The following is a 23,305-nucleotide window of genomic DNA, read 5'->3' as shown; positions in this document are numbered from 1 at the left end:
CCCCGGGGCGCGGCAAGGCCCCGCCGGCAGGCCCGGCCCGGGCACCCGGGACAGAGGACGCCCGGGGCAGAGGAGAGGACACCCGGGGGCGGGCCGCCGTGTAGGCTGCGGAGCCGCCCCGAGAGGCGGGCCCGGCCCGGACGGCTGAGCGGCGGCTGCCCGAGTAAGGGTCGGCGGGGTTGCGGGGCAGGCCGCGGCGGGCGCGGGGAGGGCAGGGGAAACAGCGGTGGGCCGGCGGGCCGAGGCGCACGCCGGGGAGCCCCGCCGGAGGGCCCGCGGCTCCGTCCCCGCCTCCGCTCGGCCCGGCTGGGCCCGCTCCTGGCGGCTCCTCCCGCCCGGCTGGGCCCGCTCTCGGCCCGGCAGGGCCTGCTCCCGGTCCTTCTCCCGTCCCGCTCGGCCCGGCTGGGCCCGCTACGGCCCCTCTCGGCCCCGCAGGCCCGGCTGGGCCCGCTCCCGGTCCTTCTGCCACCCCGGCTTGGCCCCGCGGGACTTCGGGGAGCCGCCGCCGCTTCAGCCGTCTCCCCACCCCGGGCAGGGCGGGAAGCCGGGGTGTTCCCTCACGACCCGGGGCCTGAGGTGCAGTGCCTGTTTCGCCTCATCAGCCGAGGGAATCTGAATTTTAAATTATTATTTTTTTTTTTTTTATTGGCAATAAATGGTGTTTCTTCTCCCTTCAGCCCTCAGGGTCATGTGGAACACTGTGGCTTTGTGCTCCCTTGGCAGGCGGCCCCCCAAGGCCGCGTCTCCACTGCTCCCAAGGTTACAAACCTTAAATCGCGTGTTCGAAAGAAAGTATAAGGATTTGTGTCACGGTAAAGAGCCAGCACACGTACTGCAGAATCAGGGGTTGAAATGGACACGCGACATGCTTCCCTGCCGTTTAGTAAGTAACAAAGCAAAATATAGACGGTATGCCAAAACTTACCCTGTTTTAGATGGACGTATCCTGTCTGTGTATCGACATGTGTTTGAAGAGAATTTAAGGAACAGTGAGGCTGTTATTAAAAGGTAATAAACTGTTTTTGTGGTGTTTTAAAAATGTTGCTACTTGTGAGGCGATGTGGGAGTTACTTACGGGCACTTTTAGGAACTTTTTAACAGGAAGAATGCTAATTAGAAAGTCCAAACATTAAAAAATAAAAGAAGCTCTTTTTCTTACCAAACCGTTTTGAAGCTTAGACTAGTTTCCTGGCTGCTCTTTTCTCGGCCAGCTTCTCTGCAGAGTGAATTTTACAAGGGTCAGCACTTAAAAATTTCAGCCCCCAAAAGAGGTGCCTAAATGTCGACTGAGATGCCTAATTCTAGGTGCAGTCTGTATTTGAAATATTGCCATGTGACATTTGTTTTTGCCTGTATTGCCAAGAAGTATTTTTTCCTAGACCTGTATACATTTTGTTTCATGTTTGATTTTGAATGCGAAGACATAAACGGTGACTCACCCGTTTACAGATGCCTCCTGAAAAAGTAGACGACAGTTATTGCAATTGATCCTGAGTCACTGATAAAAGCAGGAAAATGTATTTTATGCGTTTGTCCTTAAAGATCAGATGGCAAAAATTCAAACGCCTTTGTTCAGAGGAGTGATACATGAGCTGGAAGCAAAGCTATGGCAAACGCACTGTGCCCTCCTGTGGTGGCATTTATGACATGATTAAAAATCCTTAGCTTGTTTCTCCTGAGGCTTTTTCAATCTCTACAGTCTGCAGGAAGCCACAGTAGGATAAAGGAGTCACGTACAGAGTGGTCCGTAAACAGTTATGTCAGACAGTATTTTTAGTGAAAGATGCTGCATCTAGAACGTTTTATTTGAAATAAATGAAAAACCTGGTTTATCTAAGACCAAAATTATTTGAGCTACCACATTTGTTTACAGTTTATTGAATTCTTTACCTGTACTTCATGTTGCCCTGACAATAACATCCACTTCCTCTCTTGATTGTGGTGACACTGCAGTGTTCACTACTTCTAAAGTATATTTTCGATGCTGTAGACTGTGCATTTCTTGAAGATTTAGTAATTTATTCTACTTGCCAGTTACTAATTTTTGTCAGGTAAACTTGTTGAGGGAAACTGAATCCCTTGACTGGATATTTATATTATTTCACTCTTTTGTTGCCTTGATTATACAGTTTTTGAATAATGAAACTAAAATGCTTGCTTTAAATAACATACCTTTGCTTTTTATTATACTTTGTAAGAAACAATAATCTGAAAATGTGGGTTCATCTTCATTCCGGTACCATTGATAGGAAAATTGTGCAATACATCTGAGTGCTATGTCCAATCTGCTACAGGGTAACTTGTAAGCAAAGGTGGTTTTCGTTAACTGAAACTTTGTTTCTTAACTCAGATATTCAGAATTGCTAGAGACGGTCAGTAAAGGAGGGGGAGAAAATGCCATCTTGCGTCATACGCAGAGAAACAAGAAGCTGTTTGTTCGTGAGCGCCTGAAGTTGCTACTCGATGATGAGCCTTTTCTTGAGCTGTCTCCGCTGGCAGGCCTCAGTTTGCCATATGGGGATGTCCCTGCTGCTGGGTGCCTTACTGGTAATTGCTAACAAATGTGATATTAGATGTAACGGGAAATTGATCAAGTTTGTTTGTTTCATTGCTCTTGTCTTTAAATATGATGGATATGGGTTGAGGGTATTGTTTTGAGCAGCCCAGGTTGGAGACGCAGCTCAGAAGGAAGAAGGATTTTGAACCAACGTGATCCTTAATATAATTTGAGAGGTGGTGTTCGGGTGCGGTCACGGGTAGGTGATCGTAGGCAGCGTACATTAGTTGTAGACCGTATGTGCTGCACACCTTCCCAGAGCAACCAGCCTTGCTCACTGAAGGTAAGGGGTTTGTTCTTACTGGGAGAGGAAACAGGATACATGTAATCAGGTTTATGGAATATTTTACTATCTATCTTAAGAGTGTGCTTTCCTAGGAAAGGTGAACATCAGTCCTATCCAGTAGCAGCATGAAAGAGTTCAGCCACTGCTGTATTATTCTTCTGCGATTTTTGCTGGGAAAGCTGTGAGAAACCTTTAAAGAGAAAAAGTTCTTTCATTTCTTCTAGATGTAGTAATTTATTCTACTTATCAGTTATTAATTTTTGTCTCAAAAAATTTAGGATGATGTGTCAGATAACATGGCAAAGGAAAGGGGACCAAGTTACTGTGAGATACGGGAGCTGCGACATTTCTTTTGTAACATTTTTCAACTTATAGACAAGCCTCTCACTTCATTGCATTTTGAAGAGCAGTTCCAGTTTAAAAAGTAACTAGATGATTAGAGTATAAAATCCTATCTTTTGTCACAGATTGTTACGTTTTTCAGTTTTACATAGGTAATTTTTAATTGCCTTCCCTGTTATCTCAAGAGTTGTAAGCCAAACTATGTATTTTTTTCTCTTCTATTGTCACCAGGAGTAAGTAAGTTTATTTCAAGTTGTGTCTTCTGTCATTAAGGCTTTTTTTTAAATGTGATTGTCTTTCAGCTTGTTATTCCAGAGAAGAGCTATAGATTTCTTCACTGTGTGGTATTTCCAACTTATATTGCAGAAGAATCCAACCAAAAGAACATCCTCGCTATAATTTGTCCCCCTTGTTTCCTCTGTGGTATTTTAGAGAGTCCTGATAAGTGTCTGTGGTACCACTTACAGGAATTGGCAAAATCTGTGGGGTCTGGTGTGTCTTCACGGCAAATGATGCAACGGTGAAAGGAGGAACTATTTATCCCATTGGAGTAAAGAAACAATTAAGAGCTCAAGAAATAGCCCTGCAGAACAGACTGTGTTCTGTGTACCTGGTTGACAGCGGGGGAGCATTCCTACCGCTACAGGTAATGCCGGAACCCGTTCACAGAAGAAAATACCTATGTTTATCTTAGTCATATTAACTTTTAGCAGTAAACCTCAGATTTATGTTCTGTTTTCTTGGCTGGCTGACTTTCATTCTCTGTTATACTTAAATTGAGTTTTGTCTGCAAATCAGAGTGCAGGCCATGATTTGAAGGTATGTAACGGTGGTGATCACTTTGGCTAATCTTGCATCTAATCAGAGTTCAGAAACTTGAATATGAGTTGGGGGGACAAAGTGCTGAGCAAGCATGGGTATTCCTCAGTGTGCTGAAATGCTTTAATATCTTTAATAAATTAGTATGTTGTTTGAGGTTTCTGTTTTAAACTTCAGAATCTATAAAATTACTCTGTATTTTATTGTAACGTTTGTGATAGTAATGCAGTAACCTCCATGGCCTTTAAAAATGTAGTTTTGGAAATTCTTACTGTAAAAGGAGAATTTGCAGAGGTCCAGGGGTCGTGTTATCACAGAGACTATAGTAGTTCCTTCTGCAGACTGAAAGCAAACATATAGAAAAAGTTTTTGCCTGACTTAAGGAATTGTGTCAAAAACTAAGTAAAAAGGCAAACTGTGTTGAAGTCATTTCACAGATGAAGTATGAACATAAGCTTCCACTTCTCCATATTTATAGTGTCAGTTTATGTTTCACAAAAAATTGCGGAACTTACCTCTGTTTTTGAAACACATGGGTGTTTTTGTGGAATTGGACAGTGCATAAGGGGAATAAATAGTGTAGCGAATGCTGTGTATGAAACCTTCAGCCATGATTGTTAGTGGTGACCTTCCCAGAGGTGGTTACAATGCGTTTGTGAATGAATGGAGTGAAGAGGAAGCGTTGACTTTTGTAGTTAATATTGAAACTCCCTCTGTGTTTTCTCTGTAATGTCAGTCAGAGCTGTTTCCCGACAAGTTGCACGGCGGCAGAGTTTTCTACAATGAAGCAATAATGTCTGCCATGAGAATCCCTCAGGTACAGTGTCATTTGGAGTACAAGTAAGTGGAGTAGGTGTGATCAGTAGAGTTCTGAAAAAAGTTTTATTCTGATACAGATTCTAGGAACAACTCTCAAAAATGCAAAAAGTTTCCTAAAGCTCACCCTTTCTATTTGTGGGGAAGAGAGATTCAAATACTACCTCACATAACGGAACACTTCAGCCTTAAGGGGTCTGGAGCACAAGCCTTGTGAGGAGCGGCTGAGGGAGCTGGGGGTGTTCAGCCTGGAGAGAAGGGGGCTGAGGGGAGACCTTCTCGCTCTCTACAACTCCTTGAAAGGAGGGTGTAGCCACGGGGGATCAATCTTTTCTCCCAAGGAACAGGCGATAGAACAAGAGGAGATGGCCTCAAGTTGTGCCAGGGGAGGTTTAGATTGGATATTAGGAGAAATTTCTTCACAGAAAGCGTTATCAAGCCTTGGACCAGGCTGCCCGGGGCAGCGGTGGAGTCGCCATCCCTGGAGGGATTTAAAAGATGTGTAGACGTGGTGCTGAGGGACATGGGGTAGTGCTGGTTTTTGTCAGAGTTAGGTTGATGGTTGGACTCAATGATCTTAAAGGTCCCTTCCAGCCTGGGCAGTTCTGTGATTCTGAGTGTTTACCAGCTGATGGTGATGGAAAAGCATCAAATTGCTAGGTTATTTCAGAGTAAATATTGAATTCTCTCAAAACCAGCTTTGTCGTTCATGCTGGTATTTACATGTGCAGTTCATTGTTCCCCAGGCTGCAGTTTAGTCTCTTGAACGTTTCTGAAATGTAATGGTTTTGCCTTTCCGTCCTCCCCTCTACAGCATCTTGGTTTGTTTTGGTTCCTGTGTCCTTCAGGTGGCAGTGGTGTGCGGCTCCTGTGTGGCCGGAGGTGCCTACTTGCCAACCATGGCAGAAGAAGCTGTGATCATAGATAAAATCGGTACACTGTTCCTTGCTGGCCCACCTCTGGTGAAAGCTGCTACAGGAGAAGATGTCTGTCCTGAGGACCTAGGAGGAGCCAGACTTCACTCTAAGTATGTGAAATAATTCTCAAAAATAGCAGAGAATTCAGCATACCTAGCTTTAAAGAAACTAATTTTATATTAAATTATTGTGACTGAAGCTACTCCTGTGACAGGATACAATGTGATCCTCAAGGACTGAAAAACATGTAGTGAAAAAACCTGGTAGAAACGATACATGAATTATTATAAAGGTTGGTGGTATTCAGTTATATATGTGGGAGTATCACAGGGCTAGATATAACTCTTTGAAATGAAAAAAGTAACGTGGCTTTGTAATTTCAGTTTTACTGCTGTCCACAGGAACTTTCCACTTCCACCGTGTGTATATATATATACACACACACACGCTGATAGAAATCTCACATAAGTACAGAGGTCAGGATAAGGGCCGAAAGTGGAACCTGTTATTATGCTGTTTGCTTTCTGTCTCAGTTATGGGTGTTTTGTTAGATCAGCCAAATGGAAGTAAAATTAAGTGATGTTTTGGGGTGAAGCAGGGACTGCACAGATCTGGATTTGGTTCCCCATTCTTCCATATGCTTTCTAACAACTTCAGGCAAGCCAGTTCCTCTGTGTCTCACAGGGACCAGCTATAGAAGAGGGATGGTATTAAGTTACTATAATCAGTTACTGTCTTTATATCTGGGCTGGAAGTGCTTATTTTGAAATAATTTTTGAAGTTTGTTTTCCCTATATTATATTGTTTGCAAACACATCATCATGAAAATAAATTCAAAAGTCTTTCTTTAATACAGCTAAACTCAAAAGTCCCAGGGAAGAAATCCTTACTGTGACTTTGGTTTGGGGTTGGATTGCACAAAAATTCCAGTGACTTACTGCTTTCAGCTCATTCATACAAGAACAAAATCACACAATATTTTCAAGGAGTTTGGAGAGTCACAGCACGGGTTAAAGTTTTTCCTTTAGTTTGGGTTTTCTATCAGAATTCAGTTTTCATTAATTCAGTACTGATTAACGTTGCTCTCTCTCCTAGAGTCAGTGGCTGTAGTGACCATTTTGCATCTTCAGAAAAGGAAGCCTATGAATGTATTCGGAACGTTATCTCAACGTTAAATTATGATCCGCTGCCAGAGGAGGTCGTAGAGCACGACAGCCCCCTGTTTAGTTCTGATGAGCTCTTGGGACTGGCACCGCGAGATTATAGGTGTACTCTTCCTGTGAAACTGGTAAGGTGACAGATACCGTGTTCCTTTGTCCGTTCACTCTGCTCTATCTCGTAGCTCCAGATTAACAGGCAACAGGCTGCTCCCTCTTGGAGAATCCTGATGGACCTGAGATATTCTATATTATTACCTAATCAGTTGCCAAACTGTCTTGAGTCTGCAACAAAGCAAAATGGCAAAAATTCTGCAGAATTATAGAAAATACTTAAGCTGAAAACCTGCTAGAGATAAGATCGTTACAGATGATGCCAGTGGATCCCCACCTGTCTCCAGGCACTGTTTGAGGTGCTGTTATGTCAGTATGTCTTGTACTCTGTTTCCTGCCTTGAGAAAGTGCATCCCTTTAGTGTCCTGTTTTCCCTTCTCCCTGCCTTTTTTTTCCCCAAATAGTCAAGACTCTATTTTGTAACTTACATGCCTAATGAAAATACTGACTGAAAAAACAGCAAAGCTCAAATTAAACTTGTTTGAAGTTGGGACAGGTGCTAATACGTAAGCAGAGACATGCAGAGCTGCCCACGCTATTTTCATTGCGTTGTTCTAGAAGAGATTAAATCTGCAAGGATGTGAATCCAGTATCTTTTCCAGGGGTAATTCCTACAGGTAAGGTGATTGACTGTAGATAGCAGCGTGGCTTTGAAGGCAGCTATTAAACAGTGTTTGTAAGAAGGCAGAGCGATACGCTGCTGAGTATTTCCTGTGCACACAAACTGTAACTGCACACGCTGGGATTTTTGTACAACATTTTGATGCACATCAACAACTGTGCTGGGTAACTTGGAAATAATTTTGGAGTTGAACTTTGGCTCAAAATACACCATTGGTAATCAAACATAAACATAAATCCGATGGTTTGCGCATACTGAGTATTTAGCGGAGTGTAAGACATAAAAAGGCCTCTGTGCTCATTTAGGTTGGCTTCTTGCAGGTCTCCTTACTATTTGAACAGAGCATATCTTTTAGCAGAACTATCCTATTTTCACTTAAATTTCTGTAGTAAAGACTACATTTCTTTGCAGATTCTGAGCCGTCTGATGGATGGAAGCAGGTTCCAGGAATTCAAGGCTAATTATGGAACAACATTAGTAACAGGATTCGGCCACGTGGAAGGGTAAGGCTGTAAGATTTCACTATCAAAATGTATGGTCATATTTGTCTCAATAGCTTTCATATCATCACCGGGTTTTATGGTATTCCAATAGCAATGTTTATGGAGTTCTGAATCCGCCAGGAATTGATAATAAAATACTTCTAGAAAGCCTGATCTTCTGTCTCTGAGCTCCGAATTCATCATGTCTCGGGCCAATAGCAGCAGAGAACGATTACAAATGAATGGCTTACCTGACTTTGAAATTATTTGTTTGTGCACAGAAATTACTAGCCAGACAGTTGGAACATTGAAGTCTCAGCAGATTCCTTAAGAAATAAGAAACAGCATCTTCAAAAGTGTTCCTTCCCAAACTGAGTTGAAAGCTATCGTCCCTTATCCCACGGGATGGAGATGGGATAATACCCATACAATAAAACCTTGCATAATTCAGATCAGACTGTATTATTAACACATCTGTGAAGCATACAACACTCCAGTCAAATCATATTAGAAAAAAAAGGTAGTAAAAAATACTTTTTTGAGCCTTTAGGTTGAAAGTATAGATTTTTCAGATCGAGTGTTACGTTGTGTGTTTCAGGAATTAGAGAGAGCCCAGAGTCCTGTCCCCTTGTGTGTTTTCTTGCAGTGTAAACCCTGGTCAGGTCAGCTATAGCTTTACCCGCCCTCTGGGCATTAATCCACGTTAATTCCTCCGTGCTTCGCATACCAGGAGTGCTCTAAGTCTTGTTTGTGAGGGTCCTTGAATGAAATGACACATGTAACTGCATCCTTTTACATTCTGAATTTACGGATGTTTATGTTTCCATCCTTTAGAACATTGCAAGCTACAGTTTCATAATTTCTGTGGTTCAAAAGTGAAAATGTTTACGTGCCTGTTTTGTAGGCACTTGGTGGGGGTCGTGGCTAACAACGGGGAGCTGTCTCATGATGCTTCTCTCAAGGGCAGCCACTTCGTTCAGCTCTGCAGTCAGCGCAGCATTCCCATCCTCTTCTTCCAAAACACTGCTCCTCATACAGCACAGCCAGCCAGCATCTCGCAGGTAGGGCATTTTCAGCTCCATATGCTTAATTCAAGTAATGCCTTGTTTTAAGATTACATTTTGAAAATTATTAATTGTTAGGAAAAGAATGTTTTTAAATCAAGAAACTTCATAACTACTCTCTTCTTAAGTCTTCCCACTAGCGTTCTCACTTTATTCTAAATTTAAGCAGGCCTCTGTGCTTATCTAAAACGTCTGATACCCGGTCCAGCTGGCACGCAAGCTGTAAAACTTGGAATTTATTTGCTAATGCCTGGGAGAGGAAGGGTTGCTCAGTATTGTAGGTTTTTGCCCAGTGGTTATAATTGTTTTGCCGATTTACATAGTAAAATAAGTGCATAGCGGGCTACGGGTAGGTAATGCTGCTCTCTTACTGTTGTGGAAGAAATGATCATACAGAATTGTAAAGAAATAAATGTTTTAGAAATAAAAGTATGGTGGGAGTGGAGGGAATCTCGAAGAAAGATTTAAAGGATCTAAAATCTTTACTTTCATTTCAGGCAGAGGCTCACTCCAACAGGTTAAAAGCCCAGGCCTCCATGATGGCTGCTGTTGCTTGTGCGGCTGTTTCCAAAATAACCATTGTAATCGGTGGCTGTTATGGGAACGAAAGTTATGTTATGGTACGGTACGGTACGGGTAGCATATGTGTTATGGTACGGTACGGGTAGCGTAAGCGTTAAGGGGTTTGGTAATAGACTTTTTACACTTTACCAAGATTTCACAGCACTTCATTTTTAAAACAGTCAGCTGTTGTTACAGACATTTAACTCAATTTATTATTTTAACTACTTTTAAGTGCATCACAAGATGTGATTACAGAAAATTTGGTCTGCATCTAAGAACCTAGAGCCAGTTCTAAAAAAGAACAGGATATCTACAAGTGTCCCTGCTTGGGGCTAATCCTGCCTTTTTCTCAGCACATGCTGTTTGGTTTTAGTGATCAAGGAGCGCGTCTCCTTCAGTTGTGCTGTTCACGCTGCTGGTAAGTGCAGCAGGGCTGCTCCGTTGCTCAAAATTAAACATATAAGTGCTTGGAGGGAAAATGAAATAATAAAATCTTGAAGGCAGCGAGGATGGTGATGGTGTCTGAACTGATACAGGAGCCGCAGCTGTAACGGTAACGGAGCTGTATCATTCATGCTTTCCAAATTAAACTGTATTACATTCTGCCTTAAACTTGACCGTGTCATCCTACAGCCATCTTTTTGCCATTCATTTCAGTGAGTTTGTAACATGCGTTTTTTTTTTGTAGTGCGGGAGATCGTTCAGTCCAAACTTCCTGTTCTTGTGGCCTAACGCAAGAGTTGCTCTTGTGGATCCAAGACATTTCTCCACAGTCCCACAGGCTGGGGACAGTGACTGTACAGGAGATGAATCAGAGCTAAAACATCTGAAAGAAAAGTAAGGACATGAAACATAAACCCTTGCAGTTACACTGGGGTTTAATTAGTTAAATTACCTAATTTTGTTCATCTTACAGATCAACACATCCCAAACAAACGAAGCAAACCTGAATCTACTGAAAGATATTTTAAATTTCCATGTAATCCCCTGTCTGCTCTTGGGATCTTCTCAAGGAAACACAAATGTTTGACTTGAAAAACTCAACAACAACAAAACCAACCCCAAAACCATACAACCCAAAATCCAGATACTCTGCTGTATGTTCAACAAGGGCAATCTTCTGAACGTGGAGGATTGTCTATACTGCAGAATGATCAGATCTGTTATGTATTATTTGCTGGATTCTAATTAATTTTAACAGTAGTAGTGCACATTCACTGGAGTTTGAAGTATATGCCTGTTTCATCTACGATTTTGTTTTACTGGCCTGATGTTTTTTATTACATTTTAGTGCTTTTAAGCGTGTTTAATACTCTGTCTTCTCCAGGCTAGAGGAAGAAAGCAGTGCATTTTACTCCTCTGCCAGACTCTGGGATGATGGTGTAATTCTACCTCAAAATACAAGAAAGGTAGGGGTTTTTTTACTTATATGTTCTTTCCAGTACATTTTATCCTTGCATCTCAAAAGGATCTTGCGGCGAGCACGCGAGCCTATGACTCGCTCAAGGTCAGGGGCACGCTGATTCCCCGAGCCGGGTCTCCCCCTTCTCACTCCCTTTTCTCTGGCATTTAGCTTTGCAGTTCCCACCTTTTCTCTTCCCCATTGGTCTATCCAAAAGGTTGCTGTTGAATTCTGGTTACTTGACTACAGCATTTCCTCACTGAACCTCTTAATTGACTTTACCATTTGATTCTATGTCCAAATCCTTTCTTTTTCAGTCTTGCATAACGACCTGTATCTTCACTCTTAAGTTCAGGCTCTTCACATTGTTTCCCTTCTTTTGTCCGAGGATGTTTCTTTCTGCTGTTTTCTCTTGCTGCTTAAAATTTGCTGCTTGCATTTGGGATGCCCCACAACCCCTTTTTATTTATTTTATAAGTTGGCAGACAGCCACTCCATTAGATTCTTTCTGAAAGCTGCCGCCTTTGTTCCTTTATTTTTCCTTTTATATTGTTTATTAGCAATACTTAAAATGTCCTTTGCGCTTCTGAAGCTTGTTTACTTAAAGATGACAAATACAGCCTGCTATCAATTAATCCTTCTAAATAAGGAACACATTTATGGTAGTACACAGAAGTTAAATATTTTCTGTGGAGTTTATGGGAACTTTGATCATAGGAGAGCACCGAGAAGTATTTTCTAGTACTAGAGCCCCAAGGCTACCTCTCTCCAGGAACTGCACGTGAAATGAAGTATTGTTACTCTCCGGTGATTTTCGCCAGCACACTAAAATTCACATTTGCATGTTTAGCTGTTTTTTACAATATCGTTCTGCTACTTTATCCCGGTTCTTGCGAATAGATGGAATTTATGTTTAGCTGTCTGAACTGACAGCAAGTGCTCGCTCAGATCCGTAATGTGCTGGGTTTTCAATAGGCTTTAATTTAAAAGCTAATGTGTGCTCCAGGAGCAGTGGGACGTGCACGGTGAAATTAGGAAAATGCTTACCGTGACTCTTCATTTCCAACAAGATACACCAAAGGTTTTGGCAAAGGAGACCATTATGTATGCTCCATATGATAAAAGTTAACAAAATCGTAATGGAGAACTATCTTGTTTTTAAAGCCCAAAACCAGTTTTGGATTTTCAGTCCCTATAGTCACAAGACAAAATGACGTCTTAGAAAAAGATGGATGCGGAAGAGCAGGATGTTCTGCTAGTTTTTTATATGCGATTGGGAATCGTAGGAGAATAGCTGTGTAATAGCAGAAATGGATTGGCACGTAATAGATTGTCATTAGAGTTTTACAGCAAAATAGCTTCCCAGTGTTCCAAAAGTAATTCTCTTGGCACCACAGTGACTTTAAACCGGTTTAGTGGCCTCTGGGTGCAGTGCATAAACTTTGGGAGCCCGAGGAGATTTTTTCCGTGACATTTCCCCTGCCCCAGTGGTGCTTTACACTGCTCTCCATTTCCCCTAACGCTACAGCTGACACCTCTTTGTTTTAAATGTTTGTTATTTTGCAAAAAAGTAAGAACAAATGCGTTACGGAATGAGTGCAGAACTAGTAAGTTTTACTAGTTTCTTGTTTCAGAGGCCCGTTGCTTATATTGTCTTTTGTTTTTAACTAGGTAATTGCGCAGTGCTTGGAGATTACAGAACAGCAGAAGTACCAGGCCGTGTCTCCGTGCCAGTATCCCGTCATCAGGATGTGACTGCGCCCCGCTTCAAATAACCAGCCTTCTCGAGGTAGCGCCCCCCGCTGGAAGTCTTTAATGTAAATGATTTTCTAATTCTTTGATACCGTTAATAAAAATGTTAAGCCATTGCAGACAAACAAGAATTCTGGGGTTTTAAATCTATTAGCTATTTTGAAATGTAGCCTCTTACTACAGTAGTTGAAAATTTATTTTCTTAAAAGGAAGGATCAAGCTGAGGGCCTAGAGCCCTCTTAAGGAAACGAATTCATCCCAAGCCATAACAATTGCTTGATTTCTTTCATAGTCATGTTTTGGTATGAAATCCAGAAGTCAAGAAACTGCACTTGGGAAAGGCCCAGTCGGATTGCTCCGAGGATAATAAAGGAGTGACCAGGAGGTGATTTAAATCTGTGCTACTTCAGTATTACAGTACCTCGTCTCAAGGCACGTAACAGCACAGAGACTGTCCTACACCACGTTACCGTGGGTACAGGTACCGAGTTTACACGCGGCCGTTTCATGCGTCTTTAACTCTGCTGCAGCCGCACAGTTTCATTTTGTAAAAATGAAAAAAAACTCCCTGCCCCAAACTTGTGTTGTTTTAACTGTACAAGCGTTCCTAGCACGGTACGTCTGGAAATCACGCCCAAGGGTGTATTTGAAAAATGCCTGGCTAAGTATTTTGAAGAGTCGTCAACAAAACTGAAGTGTGCAATCTTAATTAAGTAGCCGTACAAATAAAAAGCGATGTTGAAGGAATGTAGGTAGTTTGAGTGATGGTAAACAGAGACGGCACCTTTTGGGAGCTGGAAGAAGCCTAAGGCGCCACGTCGCAGGCAGCGGTCACGCTCTTTTGAAGAGTCCGTGGAACGTCACGGGAATGTTCACCTCCACTTCGGCCCTGGCGACCTCGCTCATGTCCTTGGCGTTGAGGATGAGGAGGTAGGCGGGCTTCGGCCCCGTGCCCGGGCTGATCACGATGCTCAGCACAACCCCTGGCAGGGACAACAACAACCGGCCTGTCCCGGGGGGCACGTGCTGTACCCGGCCCCGGGGCTGAGGGTGACCGCTCGCACCCCGCACACCCGTAAATCCCATTATTTTGCGTCATTATCAGTGCTGACATAGACTGAGGTTATTTATTTATTTCTCATATTATTTTAGGTTCTTGCTGCCATCAGCTTCCAGCCTGGGGTGCTGGGGCACATACCGAATTTCCGTTTAAAACTGGAAAATGTTTTTATTCTGAAGAAGAACTATGAAAAGCTACTGCAGGGGCTGACAACAAGCATCACTTACTGGGATAGATATCAAATTTGTCCATCAAGTTTTTCAACTTTATAAATTACTTTATAATTCTGCTTCTGAGGCTTAGTGTGACAAAAGGAACCGGCCTCAAGTTGCACCGGGGGAGGTTTAGGATGGTTAGGATATTAGGAAAAATTTTTACACTGAAAAGGTTGTTGAGAATTGGTCCAGGCTGCCCAGGGCAGTGGTGGAGTCGCCATCCCTGGAGGGCTTGAAAAGCCGGGCAGACGTGGTGCTGAGGGACACGGGGTAGTGGGGGTTTGGCCAGTGTTGGGTTGATGGTTGGACTCGATGATCTTAAAGGTCCCCTCCAACCCAAGGAATTCTCTATGATACCCGTTTCTGGGTCCCGGCAGCCCCACGTGGAATGGGTGGGACACCCCAGCTCCTGGGTTGGTTGTTCGTTTGTGCACACTTGGGTCAGTCACTGCGGGACAACATGGGAACGACCCCACACCACGGTCCCTGACAGCATCTAACGCAGCCCTGGGGAAGGCGACAAACGTGGGCGTGGGGCTCGGTGTTGACTCAGCTTTCGGAGAGCTGAGCAGGGGCTGAACTCCCAGGGAGTGAGAGCCTTAAACACGCTGCTAAAATGCACATTGCCGACTTCAGCTACGGAAGGCTTTCCTTAAAACCGTTTCAGTGGGACTGAAGCCCCCGCACAAGCACTTTGCTGAACGGGGAACAGATAATACGGAATTTGTTTCTGTATGAGCCGGTGAGAGTTTGCTCTTTAATTCAGCAGAGCCAAGACTCCTCCCAGCTTCACATGATCCTGTTTTGGAGATGGGGAATTCAGGGAATAAGCGGGCACCCTCTCAGGCCAAGCGCTGCCGCTCACCTTCCAAAGCAGGTACAGGGCTGGGGGTGCGCGAAGGAACACGTACAGCGCTTGGCAGGGGTACAACTACGTGTCCTCGGGTGACAAAGCCGAGGAGGACGGGTTAGGAGCAGAAAACACACTTGGTTTAAGAGAGGTTTAAAGTTTACAAAGTTCTGCCACCTTGAAAATTGCAAGGAAATGAGGACGACAGCTCGTCTGAACCTAGAGGGTCTTTCTCCTCCTCTGTTTTCATTCAGCCTTAGTTTTCCTACATTCTCAAACTTCCCACCAGCGTTAGAACAATCGTGGCTGGGAGCTGCCCGTGGGCTCTGCTCGCGCCCGGCCCCAGCACAGCCTTGCCGGCAGCCCCCGGGGCCAGCGGACACGAGCTTTTCAAATCACCGTGCCCTCAACCAAAAAAAGTAAAAAAATCAGTATTACCATCATCTTCCTCCAGGGCATCCGGATGGGAAACGAAGATCGGCTCCGAGGGGTACGAATCCGGCTCCTGCCACACCCAGGTCTCCTTCGTTTTAACATTCAGCTTGCAAAGCTAAAGAAGGGGAAAAAAAAAAACAAGAAAAAAAAAAAACCATCTCAGAAAAACCCTTTCTTGTGCTTAAAGTAAAAGCTGATGGGAAAGACGCGCCCGTTTCTGTTGATAGTTACCCTGTCTGGCACAAAGTGATTCAGCCCCAGCCCATAGGTATAGGTGTAAGGTTTCCCACAGTATTTCTTGTAATTGATCTGTGGAAATTCAAAGGCTACAATAAAAAAAGAAATATACACAGTGAGGATTAGCGGGACGGGGAGAGCAGGGGGTGCTGGCGTTGCCGCTGGCTGTGCTTCGGGGTCGTCGTCTTACCGTGGCGTGGCCCCGAGAAAATAACTTCTGGCTCCAGCCAGATGGTCTCGTCGCTGCGCAGGGTGGCCGTGGCTGTCGTGTAGGGCAGCGTGACCAAGTTCTTGCCCGTGTCGGCCTGGGACAAAGAAAAATACCCAAAAGAATGAATAAAAGTACCCAGGAGTGCGCATAAATACGCTCGGCCACGGCTGCTCCTTCCATTTTCCGGGTTAGCGATAGCGCAGCAGGAGCGCCTGCTGCTAAAGCGCCCTGCGCGTCAGCCTGCCCCGCGCTCAGGGACACCGGCACAGCTTGTGTCCCCTCCTCAAAACAGTCAGAGGTTTTAATTAGGCACCGCCACGTGGGCTTCCTCTCTTTGCTTGATTGCCCACGCAAGCGGAGGTGCCCGTGAGCCTCGCAGCTCCGAAAGCCGCTCGGGTGACCCGCATCCCCCGCAGCCCCCCAGGCTCTCATTTGAACAGTAGCACAGGGGAAATAAAATAGAATAATGCTGACCAGGATAAAGAAAATAAGAGAGTTTCTCTGAAGACCCATACTTTAAGTTCCCCTCCCCCATTAGAATGTTTAATTTGGATTGAATGGGGTCAGGCAGAGCCCCAGCGACGCTGGGCCATCAGGAGTGGGGCAGACACCGGTGTGTCGGCCCCGCTGGCAGCGTCGGGGGCACGGCGCCGCGCCGGTACCTTGTCGATGTTGAGGGGCAGCACGTATCTGCGGGCTTCGGGCTGCGGGGCTTTCTCTGCCTGACGCTTCACTTCGTCCCAGTTTGCTCGCAGGTTGGCCAAGTAGAGGTAATTGTAAACAAACTCGAACCTGCACAAAAACGGGATCACGGACAGAAACAGAGATGTCATTTGCATGTCAGGGGATTCAAATGCAGATGGTTTTCCTCAAATTCAATGGAGTAAGACAAGTCCCAGCCCAGCTCCCCGGCAGAAGCGATCCATGCCTGCGCACTGCGTCCCCTGCGAGGAAAATGTGCCTCTATGGCCAAGGCAGCCGATGGCATCCTGGGGTCCATTAAAATGAGCGTGGCCAGCAGGTCCAGGGAGGTCATCCTCCAACTCCGCTCTGCCCTGGGGAGGCCACATCTGCAGGGCTGCGTCCAGCTCTGGGCCCCCCAGTTCCAGAAGGACAGGGAACTGCTGGAGAGAGTCCAGCGGAGGCTACAGAGATGATGAAGGGACTGGAGTATCTCTGTGCTGGGCAAGGCGGAGAGCCCTGGGGCTGTTCCGCTGGAGAAGAGCAGGCTGAGAGGGATCTCATCGATGCTCAGCAAGAGCTAAAGGGCGGGGGGCAAGAGGATGGGGCCAGGCTCTTCTCAGCGGTGCCCGGGGACAGGACAAGGGGCAACGGGCACAAACTGGAACACGGGAAATTCCATCTCAACATGAGGAGGAACTTTCTTGTGAGGGTGGCAGAGCCCTGGCACAGGCTGCCCAGAGAGGTGTGGAGTCTCCGTCTCTGGAGACATCCCAACCCCGCCTGGACGCGTTCCTGTGCCACCTGCTGTGGGTGACCCTGCTCTGGCAGGGGGTGGGACCAGGTGATCTCCAGAGGCCCCTTCCAACCCCGACTATTCTGTCATCCTGTGAAAACTCAGCAACTGCTGGTTTTCGCCCCGAGCACGCTGGGGCAGCAGCCGGGACCCCTCAGCTCAGGACATCCCACCCACGCAGCCAACACAGGGCTGGGCATCACCATTCGGTGACACATTTTTCTGGGTGAACTCGCAAAGCAGCTTTCAAACCTCCGTCAGATCCTGCTTGTGGCAGCCTCAGGAGCCGAAACAGCATCAGCACGTGGGTAGTCACTAAGGTTTATTAAAGATAAAAATCAAATTTTTCTTGGAAGATGAGTTTCAAACAGGCTCTCTGCACCTCTGGGTACTTTCCACCCTGTATAGTCTATGTGTCACCACGTGTGAGTATTTCGATGGGTTGGAGGGAGTCGGTGCGAGTGCCGCAGGCGATTCCAACAGGGATGGGACGTGCCAGCGCAGGACTCGTGTGTCTGGTGCTGGGGCTCTGCTGGCCCCCACCAGCTCGGCATCGCAAGACTCACCCCTTCCAGGTGCAGAGGTCAACGATCAGAAATCCGTTATCTTCGTAGGTGTTAATGTGATGGAAAAGGTTGAAGGCCGAGGTGCGGTATTTGACGTTGAGGAGCCTGCCTTTCTTTTTCTCTGCCACGTGAAGCCAGACCTGAAAAGCAAGCAGCTGCTTGGTGCAGGCTCAGAGGAATGGAGGAGAAACCAATACAATGGGTTTCCCAGCCCAGGGCTGGCTGCCCAGTCCAGCCCAGTTTGGTACGACCTGACGCTTACCCCCATGGTTTCGTTGGACTCGAAGCAGTCCATGTAGTTGGCTCCCCAGAGGCTCCAGGAGGAGAGGAACTTGAGGAGGTTGATTTTCACCGGCGTTTCAACAAACACGATGTAGTTCGAGGTGAGCCCAAAGCTGTTTGGAAACGTACGGGGAGAACACCAAGCTCACTGTAGTTCGTTTGGACAAAACCCAAGCAATAGTTCGTTTTAAGCACTGACTATAGCATACAAATCATCGCTTAAAACGGACAGGGATATAAACATCCTGATTTTGGTAAATCACCTAATTTTAGCTGCTGATTACATGCAAGAACAAGTCCTTTGTGCCATTTCTGTAGAGCACCCACCGCCAGCGATGCTGCACACACAGACCCCACCTTTGTGCGCTTGCAGAACTAAAAGGGGACTCTGTGAGCATCCACTTGCTTCTCTAAGCAGCTGCTTTGCCATGGGGACACGCTGGTGGCAACCGGGAGCAGCGTCTCTCTTGTCACCAGACCTGCATTGTCAGGCTACCTGCCCCGGGAAGCCTCACCTGTGAACGTAAGAGGGCTTAAACCTGTCGCTGCAGGGGAACTGCACCACCACCTCCGACTTGTTCATCGGGTCTTCCTTGTCTGGAACGGGAATAGAATCACAGAATCGTGTTGGTTGGAAGGGGCCTCTCAGATCATTGAGTCCAACCATCAACCCAACACTGACAAGGCACCACCCCCCCGTGTCCCTCAGCACCACGTCTGCCCGGCTTTTCAATCCCTCCAGGGATGGCGACTCCACCACTGCCCTGGGCAGCCTGGGCCAAGGCTTGACAACCCTTTTGGTGGAGAAATTTCCCCCAATATCCATCCTAAACCTCCCCTGGCGCAACTTGAGGCCGTTTCCTCTTGTCCCATGGCCTGTTCCTTGGGAGAAGAGCCCGACCCTCCGGCTACCCCCTCCTTTCAGGGAGCTGCAGAGAGCGAGAAGCTGGTGGGTTCCGGCGGCTCTCCCCAGGCTTACTTGGGCTGTATTTGTAATATTTGCCCAGCAAACACAAAGGCAGTTCATGATTTAGAAGCCACTTTAAAGTGTTTTAAAAGATAACATTTCTGTTCCTTAAAAAAGCAAATATAATCTAAAGATGATTAAAAAAAAAAAAGTAACTCGACGACAAAACTCATTTGAAGGATTAAAAAAAAAAAAAATTATTTACGGGACCAGATTTTCTCGGTTCACTCAGAGGTGGGATTAACTGACCTGCCTGAAGCGGAGGGATCCGTATGATGTTATAGGCGAGCGAAAAGTTCTTTCCAAAGCAATTGCCGATGTTGTAAACCGTCCCGTCATTTTCAATGTGGGGATGAGCCGTCGCCCCGTTGACGGACACGTATTTGCAGAGATCCACCTGGAGGAGAAGATGCAGAAAGTCAGGAGCTTTCTTGGCAGGAGACGGGAGGTCACCGTCTCCGCGAGGCGTCGCAGGTCAGTGAGTCCTCACTCCAGACATGCAAAGTTCTTCTCTAAGCCCAAATCACCGAGAAAAACAGCAAAGGCAAGCACTTTGAGAGGGTCAGGCGAGCTGACACAGTTGCAAGGAGAGGTTTGGGGTCCTGGAGTCTGAAAGGAGAGGCTCCACAGGCTGGACATTGGTAACACAGCAAAGAAAAACGTCAAAACACGTGTTCCGTGTCACATACAGCTCCGCAGCGTAATGCCGCTCAGCTCCGACGGTGAGGCCACAGCTGGAATACTGTGTCCGGTTCTGGGCTCCCCAGTTCAAGAGAGACAGGGAACTGCCGGAGAGAGTCCAGCGTAGGGCAACAAAGATGATGGAGGGACTGGAGCACCTCCCTGATGAGGGAAGGCTGAGAGAGCTGGGACTCCTTAGGCTGGAGAAGAGAAGGCCGAGGGGAGACCTTATTACGGCATATAAGTATCTAAAGGGTGGGCTGAAGGAGGATGGTGCCGGACTCCTTTCAGTGGTTCCCAGTGACAGGACGAGGGGCAACGGGCACAAGCTGGAACATAGGAAGTTCCGATCAATATGAGAAAAAACTTCTTTACGGTGAGGGTGACGGAGCCCTGGAACAGGCTGCCCAGGGAGGGTGTGGGGTCCCTTCTCTGGAGACTCAAGACCCACCTGGACGCGGTCCTGAGTGATGTGCTCCGGGCAATCCTGCTTTGGCAGGGGAGTTGGACTGGGTGATCTCTAGAGGTCCCTTCCAACTCTGAAATTCCATGATTCCGTGAAATGAAGGCGGCAGCAAAGCCCTGGTAGGAGCCCTCCGGTTCCGGTCCCCTTTGGCCAGGCTGCGGCACAGCTCCGGTTGGCAAACCCCGACCCAAGCCCAACGGTACGGACCATGGACCCCCATCGCCTCCTGATTAAACGTTACTCAGAGCAGCAGCAGGTTCATTTACAAGCTCATTCCGACTCCGCTCTCATTAACCCTCGCAGCCGGCTCTTTCTCTGCGCCATCTCCCCAGCAAACCCCAACTCCTCCCTGCTTGGAAGAGGCTGGCATTGACCATTTTCATTTCATTTTTACTCCTCCACGTATTCAGGAGCTCAGTACAAAGACCCACCTGCTTAATTGTCTCTAACGTATCGGGGTTGATTTTGGTTATGAAGTTGGTCTCGGTACAGGCATAGTAATCCTCGCCCACGGGGTAGACGTTAACGAGGGCGTTATCAGTGACCTCCACACCTTTGAAGTAGGAGAAAAACCTGAGCAGAGAAAACGGACAGGCAGTCAGGGGCTTCTTGGAAGCGGAAGCACCGCAGGACATCGCTGCAACGCCAACAGCCCCACCGTACCTGGAAAAGATGTTCTTGCACGGGTCTGGGTACGCGTAGGTGCCGAATTCTGTGATCACGATCCTTTTCTCCGTCATTGCTCTCACGTACGCGTCAGTCCTGACAAACCTGGGCAGGGCAAGAAGGCACATGGCAGGTGTAGCCATGAAAAAAAGCAATGGGCTACATGGTTATTGTACAAATGTTCTCGCGTTGAGCCTCATGAGACCTCTGAGAGCGCCGGGTCCCCGCAGCCTCGTGCAGCATCTGGAGCACGTGGGGTCCAGCACCCACCCCCCGGCGCGGACGGCCGGCGGAGAGCGCGAGCTGATGGGAAATACGGTGTTTTTGCTAAATATTCTGCACCAAACACCTGAAAGCTGACAGCTCGGCAGCTTCTAACGGAAAACGCGCTCCAGTTTTCCGACAATGACGTCATTCTGTCACCGACTGCAGCTACATCCAGCCCTCCCTCCCCTCCTCTTCCAGATGTTTTCTAATCTGTACAAAAAGTCGCATTTCTGCTCACTATGAGTAAGTTTCAGTTATTTTCATCTGGTTTTAGTGATCTCACCGTTAGCGCTCTACCAATAACCGCACGGACTTGAAATAACCGGCGCCTCCCAGGTGCGGGGCAGCAGAGCCTGTCCCCAGCGCTTACAGCCGAGCAAACGCTTTGTCATTTATTTCTATTTCTTGGGAAATTGCCACGTACCTTCGGTGATAGGTGACGTGCCCCTCCTTGAAGTCGAACTTGTGGAGGAGCGCCTGGCCGTCAAAGAGGTGATAGAAGGGCTCTGCGCCCACCTCGAACAAGCCGGGACCACATCTCAGGAGGCTTCCTCGCAGCCAGGTGGGAATCCTGCCTGCGGAAGACGCAGCGTTGGTTCGTGCGCAGCCCACGGTGGATCAGACCAAGTCATTTTGATTCCGTCAACAGAAAGAACAAAACTTTAAACTATTTAATTTTTTTTAAAACGTTCCTTAAACTTGGTTTTTAAACATGCATGAGCTCTTCCAACTATGCTTTTTTCTTTATCTACAGACCAACCAGACAAAGCTGTTGAGTATTGATATGTCTGAAGATCCCCCATCCAACCTGTCCTTCCTCTACCCCAAAACACGCCAGCCCTGTGCCATCCTTTACCTCCGACCCTCTCCAGCCCTTGTGAAGCCTCTGAGCTCTGGCGGCCACGAGCTCCCGAGCACAAGAGCCGGGCAGGAGGAGATCGGGGAGCCCCCACCAACCTGTGACGTGGGCGGTCACCGGCGAGGACAGCTCCTCCACAGTCTCAAAGAGCTTCTTGTACCCTCCAGCGGGATGCTCCACTCTGAAAGGACCAGCAGACCTGGGGTTAGCCCGGTTGTGGGATCACTTTGGAAACCCCCGGTGAGGGAGGGGGCTTTGTTTCTGGACAGACTGGTCCAGGACTTGTAAAATAACTTGAGAGATCAGGAGGGAGAAGGACCAGCTTCCATGGGGCAAAGGCTCCCAGGGCTCTGACCAGCTCCTGCAGCCACCGCGACCCATCCTGAGCATGCGGAGGAACAGGGAACGCCGAGGGGACGGCCCTGCGGGCAAACACCCTCGTCCAGGGGATGAATTCAGGATACCCTGAATCACCACGAAGCAAAATCCAACTCGTATCTCCCAGATCTTGGATAAGCATTTTTTTTTTTTTTTCCTTTTTTCTTTGAGTTTGAGCGTGCAGCTGAGAACTGTTTGTCAGGTTCCATCTACACCAGACACAGGGTGTGCGGGGCACTGTCTGTCCCCTCCGGAGTACGGACCATCCTCTGGTCCCCGGAGCCCAGCCTGTCCCCCCGGGGGCCAAAATCCCGCCTTGGCATGGGATGTACCAGCACGGACACCCCCAGAGACCCCCCCCCTCAGACCCCCAGCCTCACAGCGCCCGCCGGCGATGGGCGACGCGCTCCTGGAGAGGAAAGCCCTCCGGAATACTCACTGGCTGTACATTTTCTCCCCGACGAAGGGCCTGAGGCTCCGGCAGCCAAGACGCAGCGAGAGCTGGGCGCTGGGTATTTATGGGGCACTGGGTATTTACGGGGCGCTGAGCCCCACCGAGGGGAGCCCCGCGCCGAAACCGCCCCCGCCAATGAGCCCACCCCGGGAACAGAGCCGGCTTTCACCGCTGAAATCCTCCCCGGGGCTTTGAGAGGTTTTTGTTTTGCCTTTCACACAAAAAAGGGCTTTGAATGTTTTTCTGAGACCTAAATTCTTCCCAAGCAGAAGTGATTACAATGGAGAAAAAAAAAACAAAAAAACAAAAACAACCCAACCCAGAAAGGAGTGAAACGGAG

The 23,305-nt window shown here is 47.2% G+C and overlaps 2 protein-coding genes across 4 annotated transcripts; one reads left to right on the top strand and one right to left on the bottom strand.

The window, feature by feature from the left end:
* The first annotated feature begins 12 nt into the window (after positions 1-12).
* LOC134519478 (methylcrotonoyl-CoA carboxylase beta chain, mitochondrial-like) lies at positions 13-13,610 on the top strand. 3 transcript variants are annotated; one of them, XR_010072234.1, is made up of 14 exons: positions 13-163; positions 678-1,008; positions 2,351-2,547; positions 3,653-3,831; positions 4,741-4,821; positions 5,669-5,847; positions 6,833-7,025; positions 8,042-8,133; positions 9,017-9,173; positions 9,674-9,796; positions 10,429-10,577; positions 11,068-11,149; positions 12,814-12,959; positions 13,187-13,610. XR_010072234.1 is itself a non-coding variant. In XM_063343749.1 (14 exons), the coding sequence occupies exons 2-13, from the start codon at positions 689-691 to the stop codon at positions 12,895-12,897; spliced, it is 1,836 nt and encodes a 611-aa protein (XP_063199819.1). In that variant the 5' UTR covers positions 13-163; positions 678-688; the 3' UTR covers positions 12,898-12,931; positions 13,187-13,610. The 3 variants fall into 3 exon arrangements, 2 of the variants coding, with proteins under 2 accessions (XP_063199819.1, XP_063199820.1); XM_063343749.1 differs by having other exon boundaries at positions 12,814-12,931; XM_063343750.1 differs by lacking the exons at positions 11,068-11,149; positions 12,814-12,959; positions 13,187-13,610 and adding an exon at positions 10,657-11,061.
* Positions 10,430-23,146, bottom strand: RPE65 (retinoid isomerohydrolase RPE65). The gene is made up of 15 exons (XM_063343751.1): positions 22,951-23,146; positions 22,232-22,314; positions 21,699-21,849; positions 21,005-21,112; positions 20,773-20,914; positions 19,444-19,591; positions 18,743-18,824; positions 18,208-18,340; positions 17,946-18,085; positions 16,565-16,694; positions 15,882-15,996; positions 15,686-15,780; positions 15,458-15,569; positions 13,679-13,877; positions 10,430-10,566 (listed from the first exon to the last, which is right to left on the bottom strand). Exons 1-14 carry the CDS (start codon positions 22,959-22,961, stop codon positions 13,726-13,728), a joined length of 1,602 nt encoding a protein of 533 aa, XP_063199821.1. The 5' UTR covers positions 22,962-23,146; the 3' UTR covers positions 10,430-10,566; positions 13,679-13,725.
* Positions 23,147-23,305: the final 159 nt, after the last annotated feature.

The sequence above is a fragment of the Chroicocephalus ridibundus genome, chromosome 8, assembly GCF_963924245.1.
Source record: "Chroicocephalus ridibundus chromosome 8, bChrRid1.1, whole genome shotgun sequence".
NCBI lineage: Eukaryota > Metazoa > Chordata > Aves > Charadriiformes > Laridae > Chroicocephalus > Chroicocephalus ridibundus.
Note: the sequence above shows the minus strand (reverse complement) of the source record. Positions and strands in the feature narration are given on the sequence as shown.